The 23,796-nt window shown below is 35.4% G+C and overlaps 4 protein-coding genes across 7 annotated transcripts; 2 read left to right on the top strand and 2 right to left on the bottom strand.

The window, feature by feature from the left end:
* The first annotated feature begins 110 nt into the window (after positions 1-110).
* On the top strand, positions 111-1,857 carry Zpr1 (zinc finger protein Zpr1). Its single transcript, XM_011308229.1, has 3 exons — positions 111-382; positions 494-746; positions 838-1,857. The coding sequence occupies exons 1-3, from the start codon at positions 251-253 to the stop codon at positions 1,800-1,802; spliced, it is 1,350 nt and encodes a 449-aa protein (XP_011306531.1). The 5' UTR covers positions 111-250; the 3' UTR covers positions 1,803-1,857.
* LOC105268564 (dynein light chain 1, axonemal-like) lies at positions 391-2,892 on the bottom strand. 2 transcript variants are annotated; one of them, XM_011308232.1, is made up of 4 exons: positions 2,707-2,892; positions 2,466-2,614; positions 1,999-2,388; positions 391-465 (listed from the first exon to the last, which is right to left on the bottom strand). In XM_011308232.1, exons 1-4 carry the CDS (start codon positions 2,707-2,709, stop codon positions 459-461), a joined length of 549 nt encoding a protein of 182 aa, XP_011306534.1. In that variant the 5' UTR covers positions 2,710-2,892; the 3' UTR covers positions 391-458. The 2 variants fall into 2 exon arrangements, with proteins under 2 accessions (XP_011306534.1, XP_011306533.1); XM_011308231.1 differs by lacking the exon at positions 391-465 and adding an exon at positions 1,824-1,917.
* A 98-nt stretch (positions 2,893-2,990) lies between these two features.
* On the top strand, positions 2,991-12,236 carry LOC105268562 (serine/threonine-protein phosphatase 2A 56 kDa regulatory subunit gamma isoform). Of its 3 annotated transcripts, XR_892344.1 has the most exons (10): positions 2,991-3,374; positions 4,121-4,180; positions 7,098-7,272; positions 8,626-8,828; positions 8,946-9,340; positions 9,456-9,789; positions 9,898-10,116; positions 10,185-10,406; positions 10,544-11,992; positions 12,069-12,236. XR_892344.1 is itself a non-coding variant. In XM_011308227.1 (9 exons), the coding sequence occupies exons 1-9, from the start codon at positions 3,348-3,350 to the stop codon at positions 10,691-10,693; spliced, it is 1,785 nt and encodes a 594-aa protein (XP_011306529.1). In that variant the 5' UTR covers positions 2,991-3,347; the 3' UTR covers positions 10,694-12,236. The 3 variants fall into 3 exon arrangements, 2 of the variants coding, with proteins under 2 accessions (XP_011306529.1, XP_011306530.1); XM_011308227.1 differs by having other exon boundaries at positions 10,544-12,236; XM_011308228.1 differs by lacking the exons at positions 2,991-3,374; positions 4,121-4,180 and adding an exon at positions 5,916-6,004 and having other exon boundaries at positions 10,544-12,236.
* A 2,975-nt stretch (positions 12,237-15,211) lies between these two features.
* LOC105268664 (WD repeat-containing protein 63-like) lies at positions 15,212-20,061 on the bottom strand. Its single transcript, XM_011308418.1, has 12 exons — positions 20,005-20,061; positions 19,851-19,930; positions 19,081-19,512; positions 18,638-18,961; positions 18,312-18,560; positions 17,985-18,146; positions 17,577-17,911; positions 16,942-17,493; positions 16,569-16,869; positions 16,320-16,496; positions 15,811-16,188; positions 15,212-15,544 (listed from the first exon to the last, which is right to left on the bottom strand). The coding sequence occupies exons 1-12, from the start codon at positions 20,051-20,053 to the stop codon at positions 15,341-15,343; spliced, it is 3,243 nt and encodes a 1,080-aa protein (XP_011306720.1). The 5' UTR covers positions 20,054-20,061; the 3' UTR covers positions 15,212-15,340.
* Between the last annotated feature and the right edge of the window lie 3,735 nt (positions 20,062-23,796).

Genomic DNA, 23,796 nt, shown 5'->3' with positions numbered 1-23,796 from the left:
TTAATAAAAAAAAAACACCCCACCATTGCGTGTGGTGCCCTCCCTCTCTTGGGGTGCAGTACTACGATGTCGCTGGGGTCTCTTCAACCCCGAGAACTGAGCCTCTACTTTAGTCAATCCTCTTTGATATAATCTAACCTACAATTACATATTGTACACATTGAACAACCAAACTAAATATTTACATATATTTTTTTATTTGAATGAAAATATTAATTTACATCAAGTGACATAGTTTATAAAAAAAAACATGCCCAAATCGGAGATAAAAGAATCAAAACAAATAGCAAGTGGATCCATATTCCAAGATTTGAAGACCTTTGATGCAGATCATCCTCCAGTGACTACAATAGAAAGTCTGTGCATGAATTGCGGTAAAAATGTAAGTCTACCCTCAGATTTCATCATTGGAAGTAGACTGGTTGTATCAAGTAATTGTTATTGCCAAGTTGCATCATCTATAAACTAATGATTGACAATATTTACTTTAAAGGGTCTCACGAGATTGCTCCTAACTAAAATTCCTCATTATAAAGATATTATTTTGATGTCCTTTCAATGTGAAAATTGTGGATTCGAGAATAACGAAATTCAGAATGGAGGAAAAATAAATGAGAAAGGGATCAGAATCAAATTAGAAGTTGTTAATGAGAGAGATTTGAATAGACAAGTAGTGAAATCTGACTATACAAGCATAAAAATACCGAAACTGAACTTTGAAATTCCTTCGCAATCGCAGAAAGGAGGTAAAGATTTTTCCATAATTCAATTGAAATAAAAGCCCAAGCTCTCAGAGTTATAACCACACCTACATAAATTAATTGATATTTTATTCAGAGATAACGACAATTGAAGGAATTATTGACAGAAGTGTAATGGGATTGGAGCAGGATCAGTCTAGAAGAAAGCAAGAGAATCCAAAGACAGCAGCGGACATTGAGCTATTTATTTCGCAACTTTTATCTTTGAAATCAGTTGATGAACCTTTTACAATTATTTTCGAAGATATCACGGGAGAAACCCACGTGGAAAATGTTAATGAATTCCAGAGAGATCGCCAATGTTCGATAACTCATTTTGTTAGATCAGAGATGGAAAACAAAATGTTGGGTATTTTTCAAGAGAATAACGATGAGCTTCTCAAACCCATGGAACCAGAAAGTTATACATTAGAAGACTTGGAAGGTGAAATCTTAAAATTTCCCACCAATTGTCCTAAATGTAATGCTCCCTGCAGTACAAATATGAAAATGACAAATATTCCGCATTTTAAAGAAGTTGTAATAATGGCAACAACATGTGATGAGTGTGGCCACAAGACGAATGAAGTAAAGAGTGGTAGTGGAATTGAGCCCGAAGGAATACGAATTCAAGTTCAAGTGACTGGAACAGAAGATTTCAGTAGAGATGTCTTGAAATCTGAAACTTGTTCAATGGAAATTCCAGAATTGGAACTGGAAGTGGGGCCAAATGCTCTTGGAGGTCGTTTTACAACGATAGAAGGACTACTCACAGCAACGAAAGAACAATTATTATCGAGTGCTTCATTTTGCGGAGATAGTGTTGACGAAACTGTTAAAAAACGAATGGATGAATTCATTTCAAAATTAGATCAAGTTTTGAATGGCATTCATTCAATTACAATTATTCTCGATGATCCAGCTGGTAACAGTTACATTCAGAGCCTCTCAGATAATGGTTGTGATGGCAAATTGACTATTACCAAATATCAGAGGACTTTTCAACAGAATGAAGAATTGGGAATTAATGATATGAAAGTTGAAAATTATGATACAAATTAATTAACTTTATTTTTATTGTTGTCTTCACTTCGATAATATTTGTTAAACGCCGAAATGATTATTGTCTTTATTTTTTATCCATTTTTCCATGATCAAAGGGGATTATTCGAGATGGCTAAAAGAGAGTATGAAGTAATTTGATAATTTATCTAATTAACGAACAAACATACTATGATTAATTGTTTTATTCACTCACACGATGGGAACTCCATCCAACTTTTTCAATTTGGGAAGGCGTCTGGTAGCTTGAGCCCTCCAAGATTCTGCGTCCAAATTTTCACAAATTGGATTATTTATTAGAATAAGCTCTTCTAGTTTCGGTATGTCCTGTAGCCGATTGAATTCTGCCCAATCCTTCACAAGGTTATTCCCCATGTAGAGGACTTTCAAAGCCTTGAATACATTAACACCTTTAATTTTTTCGATTAGGTTGTAAGAAATCCATAATTGTTCCAATTGTCCTCCGACAGCTTCCAATCCTGCGAAACTCTTTATATAATTTCTTCCCAAAGACAAGATTTTCAAATTTCTCAGGGCCTCAAGGCCAGATATTTTTTCAATCATATTGCTCGACAGCGACAGCTTCCTAGCAATAATAAAAGATTCATTGAAGGCATCAAATCCACCGAATCGTGTTAATTAATGCTCTGTTTATCAACCAACTTGACATTGATTAACATTGACAAACTATTATCCATCCTTTCAATTGGAGGCCATTGGAAGGAGAGGATGACTTCTTCCGCTTTGTCAGCCGAGTTACCCGTCTGTTCTTCCCATTTTTTTATGGCTTCTTTACAAGTTGTTGGAGCAGTCTAATAAATTTGGTTGTTTCATTATGTGAGATAAAAATTAAATGAGTATATCCAATTGACGATACATAAAAAAACAAGGAGAAAAGAATTACCATTATCTGTATATTTCAAAACAAAAATTACTTCATTGACGGCTCTTGAAAGTCGAAACAAAAGAGGTAAAAATAATCGAAATTTGGAAGTGAAAAAAGATAGTGAAGTGATAAATGTTTCTACCATCTTGGGAGTATTCTGTATAAGTGCGGTAAATAAACTTGTAAAATTGGCGCATTTTTTAAATTAGTACCCGATGAGCTAAGGCCTATGGACTATCCCCTAGCGAATCTATATGTGTATACACGAAATGTATACGAGTATATATCTGCACTGGTGTGCGTCATGCATATACAACCTCGACTATAGTCCGTGGTGTCCGTGGTCCCTGCTCCGTCGTGTCGGCTTCACCTCACTGGCCAACTCACTTGGGTGTTTAGAAAGTTTTTCTTCATTTTTCGAGTTTTCATATCCACTAAACAAACATTCCACTGTAATAGAAACCAATTAATCCCATCGAATTGTCAACGACAAATGAAATTATTTAATAATCGAAAATTATCACAGCCGTGTTTAAACCGTCCGTTAGAAAAATTGTGTGATTTGAAATAGGCTTCGTTAATAAACCGGTGATGCTCTCTCCTAAATAATAAATCTGTGCTGAAAGATATTTGAAAAGGTTTGACTATTCGCAGAAGTTATGCCAAATATACTGAAAAAAGAGAAGGTGCGTTTATTCACATATATTATTTTTCAAAGGACATGATGGAAAAATGTGCTCCTCCTGTTCTGTCCCTACTGTCTCTCTCTGTTCCACTCTCTCTCTCTTTCTCTCTCTCTCTCTCTCTTTTCCTTGCTTTATTCTCCTCGTATTGGTTACTCTTCGATACTTGTGTCGTTAGTTTGTGATTTGGAATACATATTTAATTGTTTTGTTAGCTATTTTCGTTGTTTATTGTTTATTGGTTTGTGCTCAAGAGCGTATAGTGCATGAACAACACAAAAAGTCGTTTGGTGAAGAAAAGAGAAAAAGGGGTAAAAGTGAGGCTAGAATAGAACTGTTGGAAGGGGAATGAAAGAGAACACAATCCCGGTAGCGGACATATACCAATTCTCACGAATACCAATTTATGTGCAATAACACACACACACATATCCACACACATCATTCAGCCGTTTTCTAGTAAAAAGAGAAAAGAAATTCACCAATTGATTTCAGAACAATATCAACAGTTGGAGTACGATAAGCACTCGAAAAATCATCGCATAATCGTCGATAAATCGAAAAATTATCATCAACGATCTGTTTTCTGCCTTCTCCAACCAAAGTTATAGTACCAAACCGCTTATTACAATGGTATCGTTGAATTCTTCATTGACATAATTCACTTTCTTTAGTCAATCTTTTTCTTCTCTTGTCTTTTCTTCTCACTGTTAAATTCATCTCTGGTTCAACCATATTTCACATTTCAGGAGTCAGGAAAGAACAAGGAGAAGGGAAAAAATGGAAAGGATGCAGACCATGGAGATGAGGTGAGGTTATGAAACTTGGCATGAAATTATCATTTCTGTATGATGCTGCATCACTCGAATTATTCAATACCGTTAAATAATGTACACTTCATAATAGTATATTTTTTCGCACACTTATTTGGCACTATTATGTGTATAGATATTCTTAAACAAATTCGTAAGCGTTTGAGATTTATTGAACTATTTCATTGTTACACTGTTCATTTAGGAATATGCTATTGTACATATTTTTTTATCGTATTGAGGAATTCCGCACAGTGTACCATGAGTGTTAAGCGTTTTTCTTTTATTTATCGAAAATATAATCACCCGATGCCATTTTGAGGTTATATTGATCTTGTTTTGACAAGATGATAGTGGAGAGATACAGTTGATATTGCAAGGTAATGAGTTGAAACAGTCAATGGCTAATGGCTTGCAGATAAATAGTGGACATATTTTTGTGGATCGAGAAACGTAAAGGGGACATGAGTGATTACTTTATAGGGATTCATAATTAATTATTTGAGCATTGTTGCATAACAATTGTGCTGAAGTTGTTCGACTTATTTGCTGTAAATTATTATTAGTGTAGGTGATTTCGTAGCTCCATGCAAAGAAGTACAACTAGAAAAATCCTTCCAATTTTGTTTTTCTCCGCTTTTAAATTAATGAAATTTTTAATCTACCTTTATGTTTTCTGCGAAAGATACCTGATGATGTTAAACTCAAATTGCCAAACATTGAAACGGACAGAGTTTATCGAGTACTACTCAGAAAAAAAATCTTAATCAATTTAATTGGCCCTTGTTATAATGAAAGCCAGATATTTTCGCCGTGACGGTTAGAAAATTTCATGCATTAATTAGTAAACAAGTTTGTCCAAGATCCTGATGATTTGTAGGGGTCGTAAGTGTGAAGACTCGTAACTTGTAATGAACAAAGAACAGTATTAGAGTCAATGGATGAATTTCGGTAGAAATTGTGTTTGTGGACAGGAAAAAATGAATGAAAGTGCGAGGCATGTAATTTAGATGATCAATTAGGTTATTGGTTAGAGTGGTGTTTGCGATGAGTTTTTATCCCCACCGATTGAAAACTGTTGAAAAAGTCACAGTATCTATTTTAAGGATTGCGCAAATAGAAAGCATGCCAATAATATATGCCAGTGCATACCGGACAGCCCACGCGCATACTTTTTTTCCGTGTATTTATTTATTTCTCTGAATCATTTTGATTTCATTGAAGAATATTGCAGGCATTTACTCATCATTCTAATACCAGCGGAGTTAGAACACGACGAAGCTAAATTGAATATCCGCATACTTGGGGTTTATCATATAAGAACTACTAAAACCTCGTAAAACCATTGTGCCATGAATTATTGGCCACTCTCATAAGTACAGGATGAAAAAAGTGAAAAAAGTGATCCGTAAACGATGAATAATTATTTCATTATAAGAAATGTTTCAAAATTCCAAGTGAATGACTAATGAAGTAAAAATGACATGGCATGAAATTATTCTTTCCAAATGAAATTCAACTCGTTAATTCCAGTTTTATTTTAAATTAACGTGTGTATTTATGGTATTTTAAAATGTTTCTTTGCCCGATAATTAACAGCGGAAAGTTGTGATGGCATTATTTTTTTTAGTACTGAGAAAAAATTTGTCCTGAAAGAACGAATAATTTTCTGTTACTTATCCATGTATCATTTTGACATAACTACGCAATACATATCTCTCAGGGACGCTGAGTGATCAAGTGAATGCCACAGAGAGGGAGAGAGAAAGAAAAAGAGAAAGAGAAAGAGAAAGAACGAAGACATTGAAGTTGAGTGCCGCGGTGAGTGCAGTTATATTCGATGTCCACTGAGTCTCGTGTTCGTGCTAACGAGTGGAATGAATCGACCATCACTTTATCGGGGAGGATTTATTGTTTAATCCCGCTTTACATCGATAATGAGCTATTGAAGTTGAAGAAAGCCAGTACATTTGAGCGATTTGTTCGGAAATAGTTGAATCGTGCAGTAATATTTATTATTGATATTTCTTTTGCTATCATGTGGAGAATAAGCTTGCGAAAAATAAGAGAATTAAAACACTGTTTGAGTGCAACAATCCGACATATACAATGACAAACGTCGCGACTCTGTGCCACTGGCTGATTTCTCGCCAAAACGTGTCGCAAGTAATTCGAGTCTTGATCACGAGCGCGGTAGTCATTTTTATAATAATCATCATTAGTGCTAGCTAACGACCTTGGGGTGATATCCTATAGAAATAAAAGGAACAACAAGGGGAGTGAGTTATGGAAAGATATCCGGTAATTACGCATTCAATCATATTTGTGACCGATTAACTTTCGTCGGATCAACAGGAAAAGAAAATACGAGTGAATTTTGGAAAAAAAAATCCATTTATTATTGCTTTGGAATTCAAATGATGATCCATTACGCATGGCGTGACGGAAGATTTGGTCAGAGAAACTTATGCGTGATGTTATATGATCATTGAGTGACACTAAGGCTCAAGCAAGATGCAGACTTTTAGTAACCTTGCATTTGGAAATGTCTTCAAGAAAAAGGCAGGATTTTTCATTATAAATTTTAATGTTTTTCGTTTCAAATGCTAATCAATTTCCCATTTATGAGAGGAAGTCCCTTCACATGGCAGTTGTACAATGTTTTATTATTTGTCAAGAGAAATCTTGTTATCGTCATGGTTATTGCTGACATCAGTCACAAGAGATAAGATAAATCCAATTGTGTAATTGCATGTATCTGTAGATAAATAATACTGAAATAATAAGATCCTTATCAAAATATTGATTTGATTACATCAATATTTGATAAATTTAAAGTTTTTCATTTAAACGATAATTTTTAGTATTCTATGTTGATTTTTCAATTGGGGACAATATTCTGTTTTTTTAACAGAATAACAAAGTGGCGGGTGTTTCGCCGGGTGGGAGTACACCTCCACCCCCAACTCTCATCAATAAGATCAAATATCAGCCTGGCGGGCCTGTCATTAAAAAGGACAAGCGTCAAAGCAGCTCTAGGTTCAATATATCAAAGAATCGCGAATTACAAAAATTGGCATCTTTAGCGGGTAAGTGTTAACAATTATATCATTTCCAAAAACCTTTTTTCCTATAATTTGAGAACTTGTTACTATTGTCATTTTGATACTTCAATAATACGCCCATACTTGATGCTGCACAACCTATCGCACACGCATGTACACATACATTAGCTTATAAGTAAGAACATCATCATTACACGCCTACGTCAGGGGCTATCGATTGTTTCACCGGCTTGCGCAGCCGCATTTGAATTTATATTCTGTGAATTTTGTTTCACCGGATGATCTTGGTGCTCCTTATCATCCCAAGTAAACAGTGTCTTCTTCTAAAACGCGCTGACACTTTATACGAAAAACAAGTTATACTTACCTTGCGCCATGTGTGAAGTGTATGTCGAGATTTAGGATTATTAAGCTAATCTATAATTGGTGAAAATTACCTCCAGAATCGAATGAACAGTAGAGTACATGAGAGTGAACTACAAGCTAGGAATTATCTGTGTCAAATATCTACAACACAATTTATCATTTAAATCGATATTCCATTACTAAATTAATTATATAACCAGTGAAGTCCATGAATGAACCTTTGTAAATATTTTGAGGTTTTTGTGTTGCGTTGGACGACGCAGATTCAACAGATTGAAAAGTTAATAATATCTAATTTGTCATCTAATTGAGGAATGACGTTATTGTCCGTTATTCTCTATAATTTATACTGTTATAGTATTTAAATGAGCCTGTGATTGAATTCGGGGCAGTGTCCCCACTCTGACTCTTATAAAAATCAAATAGATATTATTGGATTGAAGTAATTGTGATGGTTCACGTTGGGGGTATGAGCCCATCATTGGGAAGTGGTCTCCCAAAGAGTCCAAGTTTTCATCAGGGGTTAGCATTTGCTGCTATACTCACTCAAGACAGTAACAAACAGTGTCAACCGGTATCCGCCCTTCACTATCAGCCACTGCAACCCCTACTCATTGGTATTTTTTCCTGCTTTTTTTCATTTTTATTGTCACTTTTTTTTTTTTAATAATCTGCACCGTTGGTAGACCGTAAGTGTAAAATACTTTATTTTTATGGCTTCTCGAAGAACCAATACTTATTTAAATGCGTCAAAATATCAATTGCATTTGACTATCACGATAAATAATATATAGTTATAAAGTTGGATGAGTTTTGTAAGAAACTCGATGTGAATTATTCGAGATAAACGAGTTGATTTGAAAAATTAAATACATAAATTTGAATGATCGGCCTGAGTATTCATTAAATTTTTTCACTTGATTGATTTTAATTATTATTGAAGATTGATTGAGGATGTATGAACGTTTGCATAGAAAAATGACAATTAATGAGTGAACTTGCGATTCACAGAGGCTCAACAGCCCAGCGAAAGGGAAGAACTCTTTATACAAAAGCTTCGTCAGTGCTGTGTATTGTTTGACTTTGAGTCTGATCCGCTGTCTGATTTAAAATGGAAGGAAGTCAAGCGTGGTGCTTTATTAGAGATGGTAGAGTACGTCACAAAGAACAAAGGTGTTATCACCGAATCTATTTACCCCGAAGCAGTAAATATGGTTAGTCAATTAGCCAATTAATCAAACAGCTCTAATATTTGTTAATTAATTATTGGGTCATTTACGGATTTCCTTCTTATTGTAATCACTCGATTGTGATTTTTATCTGCATTGCAGTTCGCTGTGAATTTGTTTCGAACTCTACCACCATCATCAAATCCCAACGGTGCTGAATTTGATCCTGAGGAAGATGAACCTACTTTGGAGGCAGCTTGGCCCCACCTACAACTCGTTTATGAATTTTTTCTTCGTTTACTTGAGTCTCAAGACTTTCAACCAACCATTGCTAAGCGCTATATCGATCACAAATTTGTTTTACAATTATTAGAGCTATTCGATTCTGAAGATCCACGGGAGAGAGATTTTTTGAAGACAACTTTACACCGAATTTATGGAAAATTTTTGGGCCTCAGGGCATACATCAGAAAACAAATAAATAATGTATTTTATCGATTTATTTATGAAACTGAGCATCATAATGGCATTGCAGAGCTCTTGGAGATTCTCGGAAGGTAATTTTCTTACCAAGAGATTTATCCTTGTTCTTGTTTGTTTGTTTGTTTTTTTTTTCCGTATCCCAAGCAAGATAAAATGGAAAGTAATTTTATATGATATTTTATACTGTAGTATTATCAATGGATTTGCCCTGCCTCTCAAGGAAGAACACAAAATATTTTTACTCAAAGTACTATTACCGCTTCACAAAGCCAAGTCGCTGTCTGTATATCACCCACAACTTGCGTATTGCGTTGTGCAATTTCTGGAAAAAGATCCAAATTTAACAGAGCCAGTTATTAAGAATCTATTAAAATATTGGCCGAAAACACATTCACCTAAGGAGGTAATGTTCTTGAATGAATTGGAAGAGATACTCGATGTTATTGAACCAGCAGAATTTCAAAAAGTTATGGATCCACTTTTTAGACAATTGGCCAAGTGTGTATCATCACCTCATTTCCAGGTTTGTGTTAAATCTTTCTTCAATTAAGAATGACGAAAAATCTCCCTCGATTACCATTACAGGATTTTATAATCTTCTATTATTGTTGTTGACTTAATTTTTTATCAGGTGGCTGAGAGAACTTTATATTATTGGAACAATGAATACATAATGTCTTTGATATCCGACAATTACTCTTTCATCCTGCCCATAATGTACCCTGCATTATACAAAAATTCACGCAATCACTGGAACAAAACAATTCATGGATTGATATATAATGCATTGAAACGCCTTATGGAGATGAATCAAAAGGTTTTCGATGAATGCACACAACAGTACACACAGGTAAATTTGTCTGTGATGCTGATTTGTTAAAGGTTGATGATCCGAAAATAATAAATTATCGTTTAAAGGACCGACAGAAGGAGAAGCGTATGACGAAGAATCGAGATGATGCATGGAGTAGAGTTGAACTACTCGCCATGAGACATCCCAATTACAATACATTGATTCAGAATTCACGGAATACTGAAAATCACCAATTTCAACATTTGGATAGCCCACCGTTGGACGATGACACTGATAATGATGCTATTCCCTTGACTCTGGAAAAAATAGAAGCAAAAGCCAATGAGGTATTGTTATAAATATTATTTTTTATTTTTCAATGGGTGAACCATCATATGTTTCACATACAATTTTTACTTAATTTTAATTTTAAAAAGCAATTCACATGAAATCCATAAAATTTCTCAATCGGGCCCTTTTACAGGCTAAGAAAATGACAAATACCAACAAAGTCAAGCCTCTCTTACGGAGGAAGAGTGAATTACCACAAGATTCCTACACGATGCGTGCATTATCAGATCATAAGCGTGCAGATGAGTATCTCGTAACACCACCGGATCCCAATAATTGCTAGTCCCTGCCAAATTCCCATTTCAACAATCCTCTCTTTTATAACAACAATTCCAGGGTTTAATGATTGTATTCTGTCTCTCTAAGATGCAAATGCGATGCCTTTAGAGCCCAGTATAGTTCACATTGAAAAAATTTATGAATTATTTATTCCCTTGACATGAAAAAAACAATTGATCATTTTCCATAGTAAATTGTGTATATAGACTGTCTGCTTGTTGTCCGCGATATATAGTGTGTTTGGCGAGATTAAATATTGAGAAGGAAAGACACGGTCTCCTTTCCAAACCAATGGATAAACTGGGGTTCTCACTTTTTTTTTTCTCATTATTCTTCTTCTATTCCGGAGAAACAGTAAATTACATTAAAGATGAAATGAGAGAAACAAAAATATTGCTGGCTTACAACGTTGTGAGCTTCGATGTTAAATTCTGAATCATGGCTACTAGAGTTTAGAGTCAGAGTAAATACCTAGTTGATGAAATGTGAAAATAATCAAGGCAATGTTATTCCGTAGAATGGTGTGACACACTAATTCCTCACAAAGCAAAATCAACTGCCTCCAGCATACATTGATATTTGTAATGCGTGAATTTTTCTAGCCCAGTACTATCAATATTGAATATTTCAAAGGAAAATAATATTTGAAAAATAATAAAATATCCAAGAGGAATCCATCTATCGTCGTTCACAATTACGTTCCATTGAATTCATTCTGTTGAATATCGCACCATCCATTCACATGAAATAATTTCATTTACCGAAATTATTATCCTATTATTAAAAACTGCGACTACTGCAAGATTAAAGTTGTAAATAACGGAGGTGAATTGCTTAACAATTAAAAGTCATTTGATCATTAGAATTACATTCATTTTTTTTTCATCGTTGAAACAAATAATAATATCGTGTAACCCTTTACGCTGCTGGCAAGCTGTTATGTTACTATTGATAACGAATAGAGACCTTGTTGACAAAAAGGTAATCGTAAGCATGCTGATAGATTGATGATAGATTTGTGTAAATCGGCAGTTGTTTAGGTGAGCAAATGAAAATAATTATACAATCTTGATTTGCATAATCACAATATTCCTCTTGAGCATTGATTTTTGGTAGTTAAATTATCATTGGAAATTGTAATTATTTAATAAAAAATAAAACGAAGAAAACAACAAGAGAAAAACATTAATATCGACAAAAGATGATTGACAGTTGAGATTTTTCAGAGGTTAATAGCTAATTACGGTGAAATGTATAGCATTGAATGAAAAGGGCTGTTGACGCACTCAACATTTTCCACCAGGTATTTTAATGAATCATCTTACTTTCTCATGGGAGAAAATGGGGGCTAAGAAAGAGATATATATTTCTCATTTCAGTGAATATTGCTTGTGGACGAGAATGCTTTATAATGCAGAAAGAGTTGAAAAGCCTGTAGACGGAAATTGGGAGAGACTATATTCGAGGTATATTTCTAAGGCTGTTCATTATTTAAAAAAAGAATAACAACAATAAATTGATAGATTATCAATGCTGAATAAAATTGAGAGCTCTTTTGGAATTATTAATTTTTTCCATTGGAGTGGTGATGGCTTGTACGAGATATAAAGACCCTTTATAATATCCTCAGTGGACTCCAAGTCATTGTTATAAATACTACAGGAAATATCAATGAAAATATGATTGAGGTGATAGGAAATGACTACAGCCTTTAATTGTAAATATCATGTGAATGCGTGAAAATATGCCTTAATTGCAATTATTGGTCTAAAAATAAATGGACCTTTACGTAGAACATTCGGTTTTAACTAGTGAGCAGTTGATTCATCACACATTGCTCGTGTTCGATAACAATATTTATGCATTGAGTTTAAAAATATTTAATTTCTCTACTATTTTCAACGCGCAAAGAGATGTTGATGTGATAAAAATGAATAGTACGTACAATTCCGTCGAACATTATATATACAATATCGTGGAATGGAGATTAACAAACAATATAGTAGTTAAATGCCAAAGTAATACGTGTGCAAGTGGATAAAAATTATTGTATTGTTTTTTTTTTCTATCTTAAAAAGTGAAGGAACAATACACTTATCATGTTTGTATGTTTCTTTACATTTTTATACAAGTGAATATTCATTACCGCCGGTGCAATCATAAGCTCGCCAGTGAATATGGAATTATAAAAGTCTATGTGACGATGCGCTGAGATTTGCCAAAATTACTTTGATTGGAAAATTGGAAAAAAAAAGTCCTTACCGACAAGTCGTACTCCTCCATTTTGATGAGTATTCCAAGTACAATATTTTGAGGTTACAATAACGCATAATCAGCGTTCGAGTTGAATTTTGTATATGATCATCATCGTTACAACAACGAAACTCACTAAAATCTCATAATAATTTCTCCCTCTCTCTCTCTCTTTTTCTCGCGCTTTCTCCTCTCTCTTTGGTTTTTCTTTTTGTTAATAAAATTGTTTTCAATATGGTCAATATGGGAGGGATTATTCAATTAATTAATCAAAGTTTGTATTTTAAAGAAAAAACATTTAATCTATTTTGTAATTGATTTTGATATAGTTATGTAGCTATGAATAATAAAATTTCAAATGGATTGGTGAAATGGAAACACTACAGCTATTATTATTGATTGAGATTATCTAATATTCGGGATATTATATTCAAGTGGAACTTCTTGTGTCGACTCAACGTTTTTTAATCAAGTAAAACAATAACTCCCTAGGTATAGGGAAAAATGAAAATACAGTGGAGGATTGAAAACATCATGCCATCTAAGTGAATTGATCTGAACAGATTTGTTTGTGGAACTGAGAGGGAGAGAGAGAGATGGATGGAAATACATAATTTCAACTATCGGGAATTAGTCTCGAAAGTGTGTTTGATGGGTTTGATGAATTATGGCTCCTCCATAGCTGTGTGCAGTATTATCTAAGGTATTTTTCTCAATAATCCATGTGGAAGTCAGAGAACGAGACAATTCGGAAAAGAAAGGAAGAAAGGAGAAGGTTTATTACAATAGAAATGATACATGTGTGTTGGAGAAAAATGAAAAGTGTGGAACTTAAGGTGAGAAAGTTATTAGTGCAAGCGTCACTGAAGCTGGAATTTCTCACCCTGAAGGAGTCGAGATGCTTAGATGAGAGATATTTGAGTGTCGGCAAGGGGGATGGGACCAGGAGATAACGGACAGAGAGATTTGTAATGCCCTGGATGGAAATTTTGTGCGAACGATACGAGAAAAAGGTAGGAATCCATGGATCGTTTAATTCCGCTCCGGATGCAGTTACAGTTGCTTCCGAGGTACTTCTCGGTTCTGAAATTTATTAATCATGTTTTCCTCTCCTTCTATCCTTTTACAGCTTACACACCTTTTCATTTTTTTCTAAAGACACTTGGCTATGATTAGATGTAAGGTAGCACTTTGGTGCCTTAATGTTTGGGTTTAATATAAGATTGTTCTCATCAATTTGAAGTGCCATCTCAATTGATGTGTAGATGAATTGTGGGTTAATGGTTATAGGAGAAAGGGACAAGAAGTTTAACGGCAATCGATGCGGTGTCCTCCTCTCTAGCAAACTCGAGATTACCACGTAATTGAATGAACTCTGCACGATCGTCTATTAGCCATAACCCCTGTGACATGTCTATCGTAATGGTGGCGAGGCAGAGGCCAATACTTCCTACTCCCTTGATACCTATCAACCTCTCTCACATCAAGTAAATAAATGCTATCCTATGCACGCATGTGAGCTTCAATTAAAGTCGACTATATATTTGATGGATGAAATATAAGTTATTGGCAAGTTTGTTGAGGGTTTGCCTCCGTTTCTCTCCGATCACCTTTGTTGTTCTCTCATAAGAGGCAAGAGGAGTTATACGAAATTTCACGGGAGGATGCCAGGGGCACCGTCTGCTCCTAACGATTATTACCGTTGACCCACCGACCTTTTCCCAATACCTATTGACCTTCCATATTCCATGTACTATGTACCCCTTTCCCCTTTCACAATACCATAAGTACAAAATAACTGTCCCATTCCACTCTTTTCTCCAATTCTTTTGCTCCTAAATTTAAAACCATACATCTAATCATGCTGTTACGAAAATTGCAAATTCATTCATCAATATTCATTGAATAATTGATTATTTTCATATATTATTACTGGTTAAAAAATTAGTCATTAATTTTATTGGATGGATTATCGATTGCATAATTGATAATGAATTTTCGTGTACATCTTTGTTACTCGTCTACCCTTCCGCAAATTTTCTCCCTCATTTCTTTCTTTCAGCTCTTTCTCTCTTTCTCTCTCAGTCTCTTAGTCAGTCACGTAGAGAGACTGACATCTCCGACTCATAACAGAAAAAAGAGTGGGAAAGTGCCAAGTTGAACAAGAAATCCAGTGAGTGTACTATACATATATGTACCTTTAGCCGACACGTTTCTCCACGATACAATTTGACGTGATGAGATGAAAAACGACGGGAGGGTGAAAAAATATGGGGAACCAGCGTTGATTGACTCACATCTTGATGGAGGACATGACACTTGAATGACAGTTCTATACACACTCGAAATAGTTTTCCACAATAATAATTGTTAGGTTGAATTGCATGAGTATATGGAATCAAAGGATTTTTGGTGCCTTGCTCCGTTTTTTCAATGTATTCCGAAGTTGGACATCGAGAGAGCGTCGCCTGTGCTCACCGTCATTTATCATTTGACGCCAATTAAAAAAATCCTTGAAGGGGTGCTCCTTCATTGATTTCAATGTTTCGTTGCAAATCTTAGTATATTCATTGAGTATATCTGCCCTTTCTTCCTCAGTTTGCTGAATAAGTCGGGAGAACAGGAATAAAGTTGATATTGTGATTAATCAATCATCAATGAATGAGTTTTGAAATTTGACACATTTTTACCCAAAAATATATTGCAATATTTGAATCAGTCGAGAGAAAAAAAAGAAAAAAAAATGTCTATTAATTTGGAAATTTTCAATATAAAGTTTCAGAAAGATCGATAAATGCATCATATTCTTCAAATTTCACTCATTCTCTTCAATGGAAAAGAAAGAAAAATTGTATCGGTGAAACTAACTTCAGCCTCTATACTTTCAATAAGTGCCTCCATTTCATCTTGCTCTGTTTTTCCAGTATCCCATAAAGACTCAGCAGTAGCTCGAATATCTTTTCTGGTGGTCTTGTCAGGTGGATAATGCATTTGTTTATAATCACTTTCGGGAAGTACGAAATTCACAGCCTCATGGAATATTTTATTTTTATTTCGCAGTGTTTCCTCAACTCTCTTCTTTTTCAATTTTGCCTCTCTGCGCAATTTGAGTACTGGCGCTTGTCTTTCATCAAGATCGTCGGCCTTTAGTCCTTTTTTTTCTAGAATTATCTGCTGCATTCGTTTCAGCTCCATTGAGTTCCACCGATTCTTTGCTTCTTCAATAAATTGTCCAGGTTTATGTTGCTGAATGAACGAAAGGAAAAGGCAAATAAAGAAAGAGTACAGAGAGAGAGAGAGAGTGAAAAAGGAGAATAAAAAAAGTCATTGCTTTAACGAAAGTAGTCTTTTGAAGAAGCGTAGGAGGACCCTTTTACCGGTTGCGTCAAGCCGATTTTCCCGCTCGTTTCAGTCATTTCCGCTCGAGCCTTTTCTTCAGCCTCTCCTTTCCTCGTCTCCTCCTCTTTCTCTTCTTCTTTTTGGGTCCCATGTTTTTCTTTACTTTGAGATTTCTTCTCCTTCCAAGAACTTTGCCACTTATCAAATTCTTGTATCTGATAATTGGGGCGGAGAAATGCCGTTTTATTATTTTAAAAGTAAATAGAAAAATAGTATGATTGTTATACCCTGTCGACCTCTCGATCGATAAATGATCTCATCCACTTAACATGACTCTCTTCGAAGATCAAGAGATTTGCTGGAGCTAAAAAAATTCTTAATGAACCGTTATAATCGCAAAATGCAACGCATTGAGGATTTAAGTGAAGTTCATGCGTGTAGATTCCGGAGATGATTTTTCCGGATAGGCTTTGAATAAAACATGGCTCATGACTCTTGATGATTAGATCCCATATTTCTATTGTGCCATCCACACGCGCCACTATTACAACACTAGGGCGAGATGTACCCCACGAGCATGTAGTATATCTAAAAAATCATGACAATTATTCATTGAGTACTTGCAGTAATGATCTATGATACATGAATTTTTTATTTAACCTAACTGTCGATCGTTTCATAAGAATAGGCTTGGGAAAATCTTCTCTCCAAATGGCAAATGCTTTGCCACCAACAGTAATAATAACATCATGCAGATATTTAGATCTAACGGAGTGGGTAACGGGTCCATCGTGGATGAGAGTGTTCCGCCAGATCCAGCTAGTTACTTCTCGGTTAATTGTTAAACTATTGGCAAATTCAAAGCCATCCCATGTTATTACCCCTACATCACCCTCCAGGGTACCAATGAATATCATCTTCGACATAACATCGTTTGCCTCTCTCTTCACGTGTTTATAGTATTTCCTAATAGCGATATCAGTGCTCTTTGAAAAAGGTTCTATTTGAATCTTTTCATTTGCTGGTACATAAACACTCATGGTTGTGATAGAGACACGACGTTCCTCCTCTGGATGTTTAACCATCAGCATGTATGTGGGCGTTAAAACATCATCAAGTGCCTTTAGCGGTGAAATCCATTGTTTTAATGCTTCATGCTTATAAATCGCTTGTCTATTCTTTTGCACGGTTACATTGCTGTCATTTTGTACTCTGAATAGTAGTGAAGGTGATAACGAATTGGTGATATTTTTGAGGAAAATCAGTTGTGAATAAGAGGAAACGAATTTGCCAACCTTAAATCCCAAAAGGCCACTGTACCATCCTCACTGGACGTCATGAATTGCCATCCAATCTCGTTGGTATCAATCTCTGTATCTTTTAGTTGAACAAATCTTCCATTCTGACCAATTCTAGTGTATAACGGCAGCCAAGTAATTTGGGTTATAGCACCTTTTTGACTAGTCTGAAGTAATGACATTGCTGTTGGACGAATGCTATTGTTTTCTTCTAATCCTTTCATCCATTTCATTAAATTTTTAAGTGTTCTTGTAGCTTTGGCTTGTGTTGGGGTAATTGCACTGATAGTTTCTACACGTTCGATTTGTCCCGATATCTGCCATATCGCGATCTGAAATATCAATCCCGATTTCTTATTGAAGCATTCACATTCCCAGTTAATGAATCAGAGGAACGCAGCATACCTGGCCATTGCAGCAACCACCGACCACGATATTGCCATCAAGTGGTCGAACGGAAATGCTTGTTACTTCCCTGAAGCAATGGAGAATCAATTTTGGCTTGAGACAGTCATTCAACGACCAGATTAAAACATAGTTATCATCTTGTAAACGTCTATTCAAAACCTATACAATTGGACGAAAAAAATTTTCATTCATTTGAAAATTCTTCAATTTCTTTCTCTCTATATGACTAAAGGGATTCCTCGTGCATATCACATCGACAAATTATGTCGCCATAATTTTTCGAGCTGACTTTCACGTGGAATATTATTATTATTATTAATGTACTTGATTGCTCGGAGATTTTTCAGTGAGATATTCACTTTTCGAGTGATCTGTATAAGTTGCTATTGCAATGCCTGTCCAGAGTGGGTGCCAACACAGATCGTTAATGACTTTGTCCTTAGTTATTTCAATGCTATGATAATTTTGATATTCAGTGTAAACAACAGGCAGTGGAGTCTGTGTATCTTTCTTATCTCGAACCAATTTCTTGCATTCATCTGTGTGAATATCCCATGCTGTATTCATCAACACCTGAAAACAAAGAGGAAAAAAAAAGGATGTAGTAGCAGTAGCTCCAGTATTCACTGGCTATTCAAGGGATTTTATACTTTGTCGCACATATTTTTCTCATGTATACGCAGAAGTTTTCGAATAGCTCTCGCTTCTTCCTCGTTATAAGCTTCTGTATTGATCGGCTTATAGTCGTACGTGCTGTATTGAAACCAAGAGTTTAGAGGTTTTTGAGAGCAAGTTTGAGCTGTGTTGTCACAAGTTTCGGGATTGGTATCATCGCCGTGGGATACAAGTCTCTTGATTACGTTGTTAAATGTCTGTCTCGAAGTTACGAGTTCTACGTAACTGTCTCGCTGCTCATCGGCATTACGATCAGCCAATACAATTCGACTTTTTAGAAAGTCACGTTTCACAACGATCTGAGAATAAAAATCATTTACTTATTTATAATCGATGTATTTCAATTAATTCATTTAATTTGCCATAAAAAGTCCATTTTCTCGGGATAATAATTTATTTTTATGTACTCCATGCATACTTCACTTTGTAGAAGAGGTCTTGCACTCATAATAATCGTCTCCTCCATATTTTCAGCACTACTTAATTGCTGCCAATAACCAGCCTCTCTGAAAACAGCATTTTTCACACGATTCTCTTGATTATTTCTTGATGATTCAATTTGTCTGACCACTGTATCACGACTGCTTTCCGTTAAGCAAATATAGAATTCTGGACTATTCGTTCTACTTGGCGCTAAACCAATCAACATAGTATCATCAGGATATTTAAAAATTTTATCCCGAATTGGAAGAAAGTCACTGCTCTCAACATGCAAGTCCAAATTATCTTCTATTATCTCTTTCTTCACAAATAACCATGGATATTCAGTCGTAACATTTTCATCAATCTCACAACCGATTATTTTCTGGGTCAACTCTGACAAGTTAATTCTAACCATTCCCTCAATTTCCTATGGATAAAGTATTTTCATAAATTTTTTTTTTCATTTTTTTCATTCATTTTATTTATTTAAATAAATAGTAATGGGATATAGTTTAGAGGAGGAAAAAAGCGGAACATCTACACTTCTTAGATAGAAAATCCAGTTCAATTCAGTGACTTTTCACTACAGATATTTACTATAGTTATTCTGAGTGCCATTGAATTTCTTATTCAGAGTAAAAAAAAATTTATGTATTATATTGTAATTTGAGAATTTCTATTTTTTTGATTCACCAAATTAAAATAAGCTAGACGTTCCACTTTGCTCTATTCTCCCTGTACTAGTAATTATTCAGTGATTTTTACTGTGGAATGGACAGGAATAGTGGAGGATGCCTTCTCACTCGACTTCCCTTCGACCAATTCATCGATTCCTTCGTCCCTATCTGAGAATAGAAATAGAACGATTAACTTGATTATTCCTTCAACTCCTGCTATATTTCAAATGATAAATATTGACCTTCATAAAAATATTCTTCATTCTCATCGTTATCAATGTAGTCGTCCATATTGCTGATAAGCAATCAATGCAATTTTTTTTTTGATTAAAAAGAAAATAAAGTCGCCCATTCAATTGTTTATCTGGATTGGGGTATCCCTTATATTAGAAATGCAATTGGTTATTCATTTGTTCCACTTTCGATCAGTCTATTTTTCTGCAATGTTCATTTTAATTTTGTTAAAAGAATAAACTTTTAAAAATAGAGAAGCTGATTCTTTAGCAAGGGTTTTTTCCATTCCATATGCATACACAATCCTAGTCGATATGTCGGTTGGATTCGTCAATTTTATCTCTTGCTCCATCATTTTGCCTAATTTTTAACAATTATACCGGTAATCTTGTTAAATCATTAAATAATGACATGTTCACGGGGAATTTAAATGGCTAATACTTGAAAAATGAGCGAGTTGAGGCCAGGCTTATTCAAATTATTTCAATGAATTTGTCATATTGGTGAATCGGACTGCCCGGGATTTAGTTGAAGGCAGAGAAAGGAAAGAACAATGGTCTGTGAAAAAGAAAAAGAGGGAATAGTAACGGGCGGAGTTTGCATGACGTTGCCAGGAACAAAATAAATTCTCCTCCGGCGGTAAATAACACACCGTTAAAACAGTGAATGGGATCGAAAGGGAAGCGCATGGTAAATAAACCATTCGAAGAGTAAGAGAGATGAGATTCAGCACTAACCCAAAACCACATATAACAAGCCTTTTCCCTATCTTCTCCCTCTAAGTACTCCATCTCTTTTTTTTTTCACATATCTCGTCTATGCACTGTGACTTGTGCAAAACATCAAACATAAATCGTTCAATTCCCATGCGTGAGTGATTTTTATATATATTTTTTTCAATTTTCCGTTTTTCTTGTTTCCATGTTGGCTGTTTCTATATAACGTCGACCAGTTGTCGTTTATCTGTGTCAGCATGTCAATCATCCAGTACGTTTCAGTACAATTCGTTTATTAACAGAACTGCCAATTCCATCGATGCACACATCGAGAGAGTTGACGGATTTTTATTAAGGTAGACAATGGTAAAGCCTGTATAGTGTGAGTGTAGGTATTGTGAAGAAAATGATGATTAGGGTGTAATGCAATGGTGATGGCGATTGGGGGAAAAGGGAAATATGTACGTGTAGGGGGGGATGTGGCGGACGTGGCCGATTACTTATTAGTGTCCAGTGGGTGTGTATGGGATCAAGTTAACGAGGGTAACTGTACGATGTGGTGATGGCGGGGGTGTTACGGATATAGCCAGGGATGGAGGAAGAGTCGCTGTGATTAGAGGGTGGCTCACAGATGGATGGACGGACGCTTGGTTAATTTTCAATTATCCGTGCGGGGTTCTGCTTTATATACGCATCCAAAGGGAAAGGGAATGGCAATTCCTCCTCCACCACCCCCCAATGTAGAAACGCCAATGGATTACCACGTACGATACTGCAAGATTGGCCACAAAACCCCCCGACCCCTTCACTTTCGGAGGTACCAAACTATATGTCTCGTACTTTATCCATTACCTCTACCAAGCCTCAGGCCAACTGATCACCGCTATTCCCATCGAACAGTAATATACTCACGCATGTTTACCGCTAATTAAATCATACTCATATTCCATTACATATTTTCTTCTCATTGATTCTCATGTCACTATTAGATTGATTGATATAACGCATATTCTCTTCATTCTCTAATTAACCTCGGGGATCTTGTCGTAATATAAACAGGATAAACGGAATTTATCTGGGAATATCTCGAATGATATGTTGATATGTTGAAAATGGATGGACGATTTCGTAGAGAGCAAAAAGACAATTCAATTATATCATGAGAGTGGGTGCGTGGGTGGTGGAGTGTAATCCCGAGGATGCAATTAGCTTTTTGCTTGATACAACATTAGTGGTGGCTGTCTGATATTTCAAAGTAAAATTCTTGTGAAAATTAAATGTCATTCAGCCATGACCCATGACATTCATTAGTTCTTCTACTTACAGCGTGCTTCAGTAGAAATAGTGAAAACGAATCTGAATCCATTTCAATTGTACAAGAATCTAGTATATACTCGGTATTTAATTTTTCACCCTTAGTGTCTAAGGTGTTTAATTTACACATGCAGTAGCACAGTATAGTTTTTTTCTTCATCTTCTTCATCAGCTCACTCTTCTCCACCACTGACACTATCCTATCTGATAAAGTCGAGGTAGAATCCCTTGTAGCCCATGGTAATAGATGTAAAACGTATGCAGTGTGGCCTTATTTATCTTTGCCGTGGAAACAAGCCCCAGTGGTACACCAAAGTACTTCCCTTGAGACTACCCTATAGCGTCCCGTACCATACCATACCGTACACCATATATATGTTTCTGGAGGGACATTTCCATTGTCATCCATAGTAGTTTTTTCTGGCGATGGGTTACGACTAATAAAAACATCTGATTATGACTCTAGAAACACTGTTTCTTCTGTTTGAGATTCTCTGAATTTGCAAGGAACAAACGAGAGAGAATTTTCTCCTACACTCCAATGTTTTATTTATCAAGATGCTATACCTTTTATTCATTCATCTTTTACATTTCTCATGATATCTATGTGAAGATTTTTTCTGGTTATTTGGAGAATTAATATTGGCCATCCAATTTGGATGGTTTTAATAAGAGCTCCTCAAGTCGTTTGGTTCCATGTAATGGAAGTGAGGAACGATTAGCGCTCTAAATGTGACAGTGATGGGAGGAATTGTGATTGATGGTAGCCGATTTTCGTTCTATCGTTTTTTTTCAGAGTGAAGTGGAAATGTCTATTTCAATAATTTTATTGATAGTCTACTCTGTATACTAGGGCGGATGGTTTTGCAAAAGACATGCCAAGCCAGTTGAGAATTTGAGTCATTTTATATTGTCTAACCAATGGTAAAGGAGGCATTTCAGCGTTATTGGTAAAGTTACAAAAGGTCCAAATGAAGAAAAATACCAAACAGTCAGTAGACAATATCGGCGAATACAAGTAAACGTTAAGGGAAGAGGAAAAAAATGTCGGTTGAACGAATGCGAGAAATACCATCCGCGCAATGTCGATGCCTTTAGGAGAATGTCACTGTGGTATACTTGTTCCTGGCAAATACTAAGTAATATCGCTCGTTCATTGTGCCGTTCGCTAAAATACCATGAATTTTTTTTATTTTTTCAAGCCGAGATATTTCACAAAAAACATCAACTCTGCAAAGTATTGATAAAATTCCAATCGTTAATAATATAAATTAATATTCCAATAAGTGAATAATAATTGCATTCCATTCCTTTCCAGTAAATTCGTTTGTTTACTTCGTCTGTGTGTACTTATGGTTTTTAAAAATAGTAATTGTTGAGCGAGTTTTTAATATGGCATTTAGTCTAATGATAATCTCGTGGATATCAACACTTGGTTATCCTGCGGCAGTAGGTGCGGATTGTAGGTTCTCTCGTGTTCCCTAGCGACGCTTTGAATTATTTATGCAATTAGGCACAGTGGGTACCTCATCCGTCGTTCACTCTTCTCTCTCTAGCCAATTTTCCCCCATTCCATCCCTATTCTACAATGATACGTGCCAACTTGTTTCATCTCGACAAGATGAACAATTTTTTTCTCAAACCAATTTTACCCATGAATTCGTTGATTTTTAACATTAGGGTAGAAGCAAAGCTGGAAATATGTGCAACGAGAGGGATTAAAAGAAGTAAAATAAAAAAAATGAAGATTATCTAGAGCAGCTGGATAAA

Source organism: Fopius arisanus, unplaced genomic scaffold, assembly GCF_000806365.1.
Source record: "Fopius arisanus strain USDA-PBARC FA_bdor unplaced genomic scaffold, ASM80636v1 scaffold00059, whole genome shotgun sequence".
Taxonomy (NCBI): Eukaryota; Metazoa; Arthropoda; class Insecta; order Hymenoptera; family Braconidae; genus Fopius; species Fopius arisanus.
This window is presented reverse-complemented; position numbering and strand designations above follow the sequence as displayed.

Bases quoted from the DNA above. Each gene is read 5' to 3' on its own strand.
- LOC105268562 (XM_011308227.1), top strand. From the start codon at position 3,348: ATGCCAAATATACTGAAAAAAGAGAAG. The intron at 4,181-7,097 runs GTGAGGTTATGA...TTTTTTTAACAG, and splicing joins ATGCAGACCATGGAGATGAG to AATAACAAAGTGGCGGGTGT. The intron at 9,790-9,897 runs GTTTGTGTTAAA...ATTTTTTATCAG, and splicing joins TATCATCACCTCATTTCCAG to GTGGCTGAGAGAACTTTATA.
- Zpr1 (XM_011308229.1), top strand. From the start codon at position 251: ATGCCCAAATCGGAGATAAAAGAATCAAAACAAATAGCAAGTGGATCC. The intron at 383-493 runs GTAAGTCTACCC...TTTACTTTAAAG, and splicing joins GCATGAATTGCGGTAAAAAT to GGTCTCACGAGATTGCTCCT. The intron at 747-837 runs GTAAAGATTTTT...TATTTTATTCAG, and splicing joins TTCGCAATCGCAGAAAGGAG to AGATAACGACAATTGAAGGA.
- LOC105268564 (XM_011308231.1), bottom strand. The intron at 2,389-2,465 runs GTTGGTTGATAA...TATTATTGCTAG, and splicing joins TCAATGTTAATCAATGTCAA to GAAGCTGTCGCTGTCGAGCA.
- LOC105268664 (XM_011308418.1), bottom strand. From the start codon at position 20,053: ATGGACGACTACATTGATAACGATGAGAATGAAGAATATTTTTATGAA. The intron at 18,561-18,637 runs GTATAAAATCCC...CTTTGTTTTCAG, and splicing joins AGAAAAATATGTGCGACAAA to GTGTTGATGAATACAGCATG. The intron at 16,870-16,941 runs GTTAAATAAAAA...ATGATTTTTTAG, and splicing joins ATGAAACGATCGACAGTTAG to ATATACTACATGCTCGTGGG.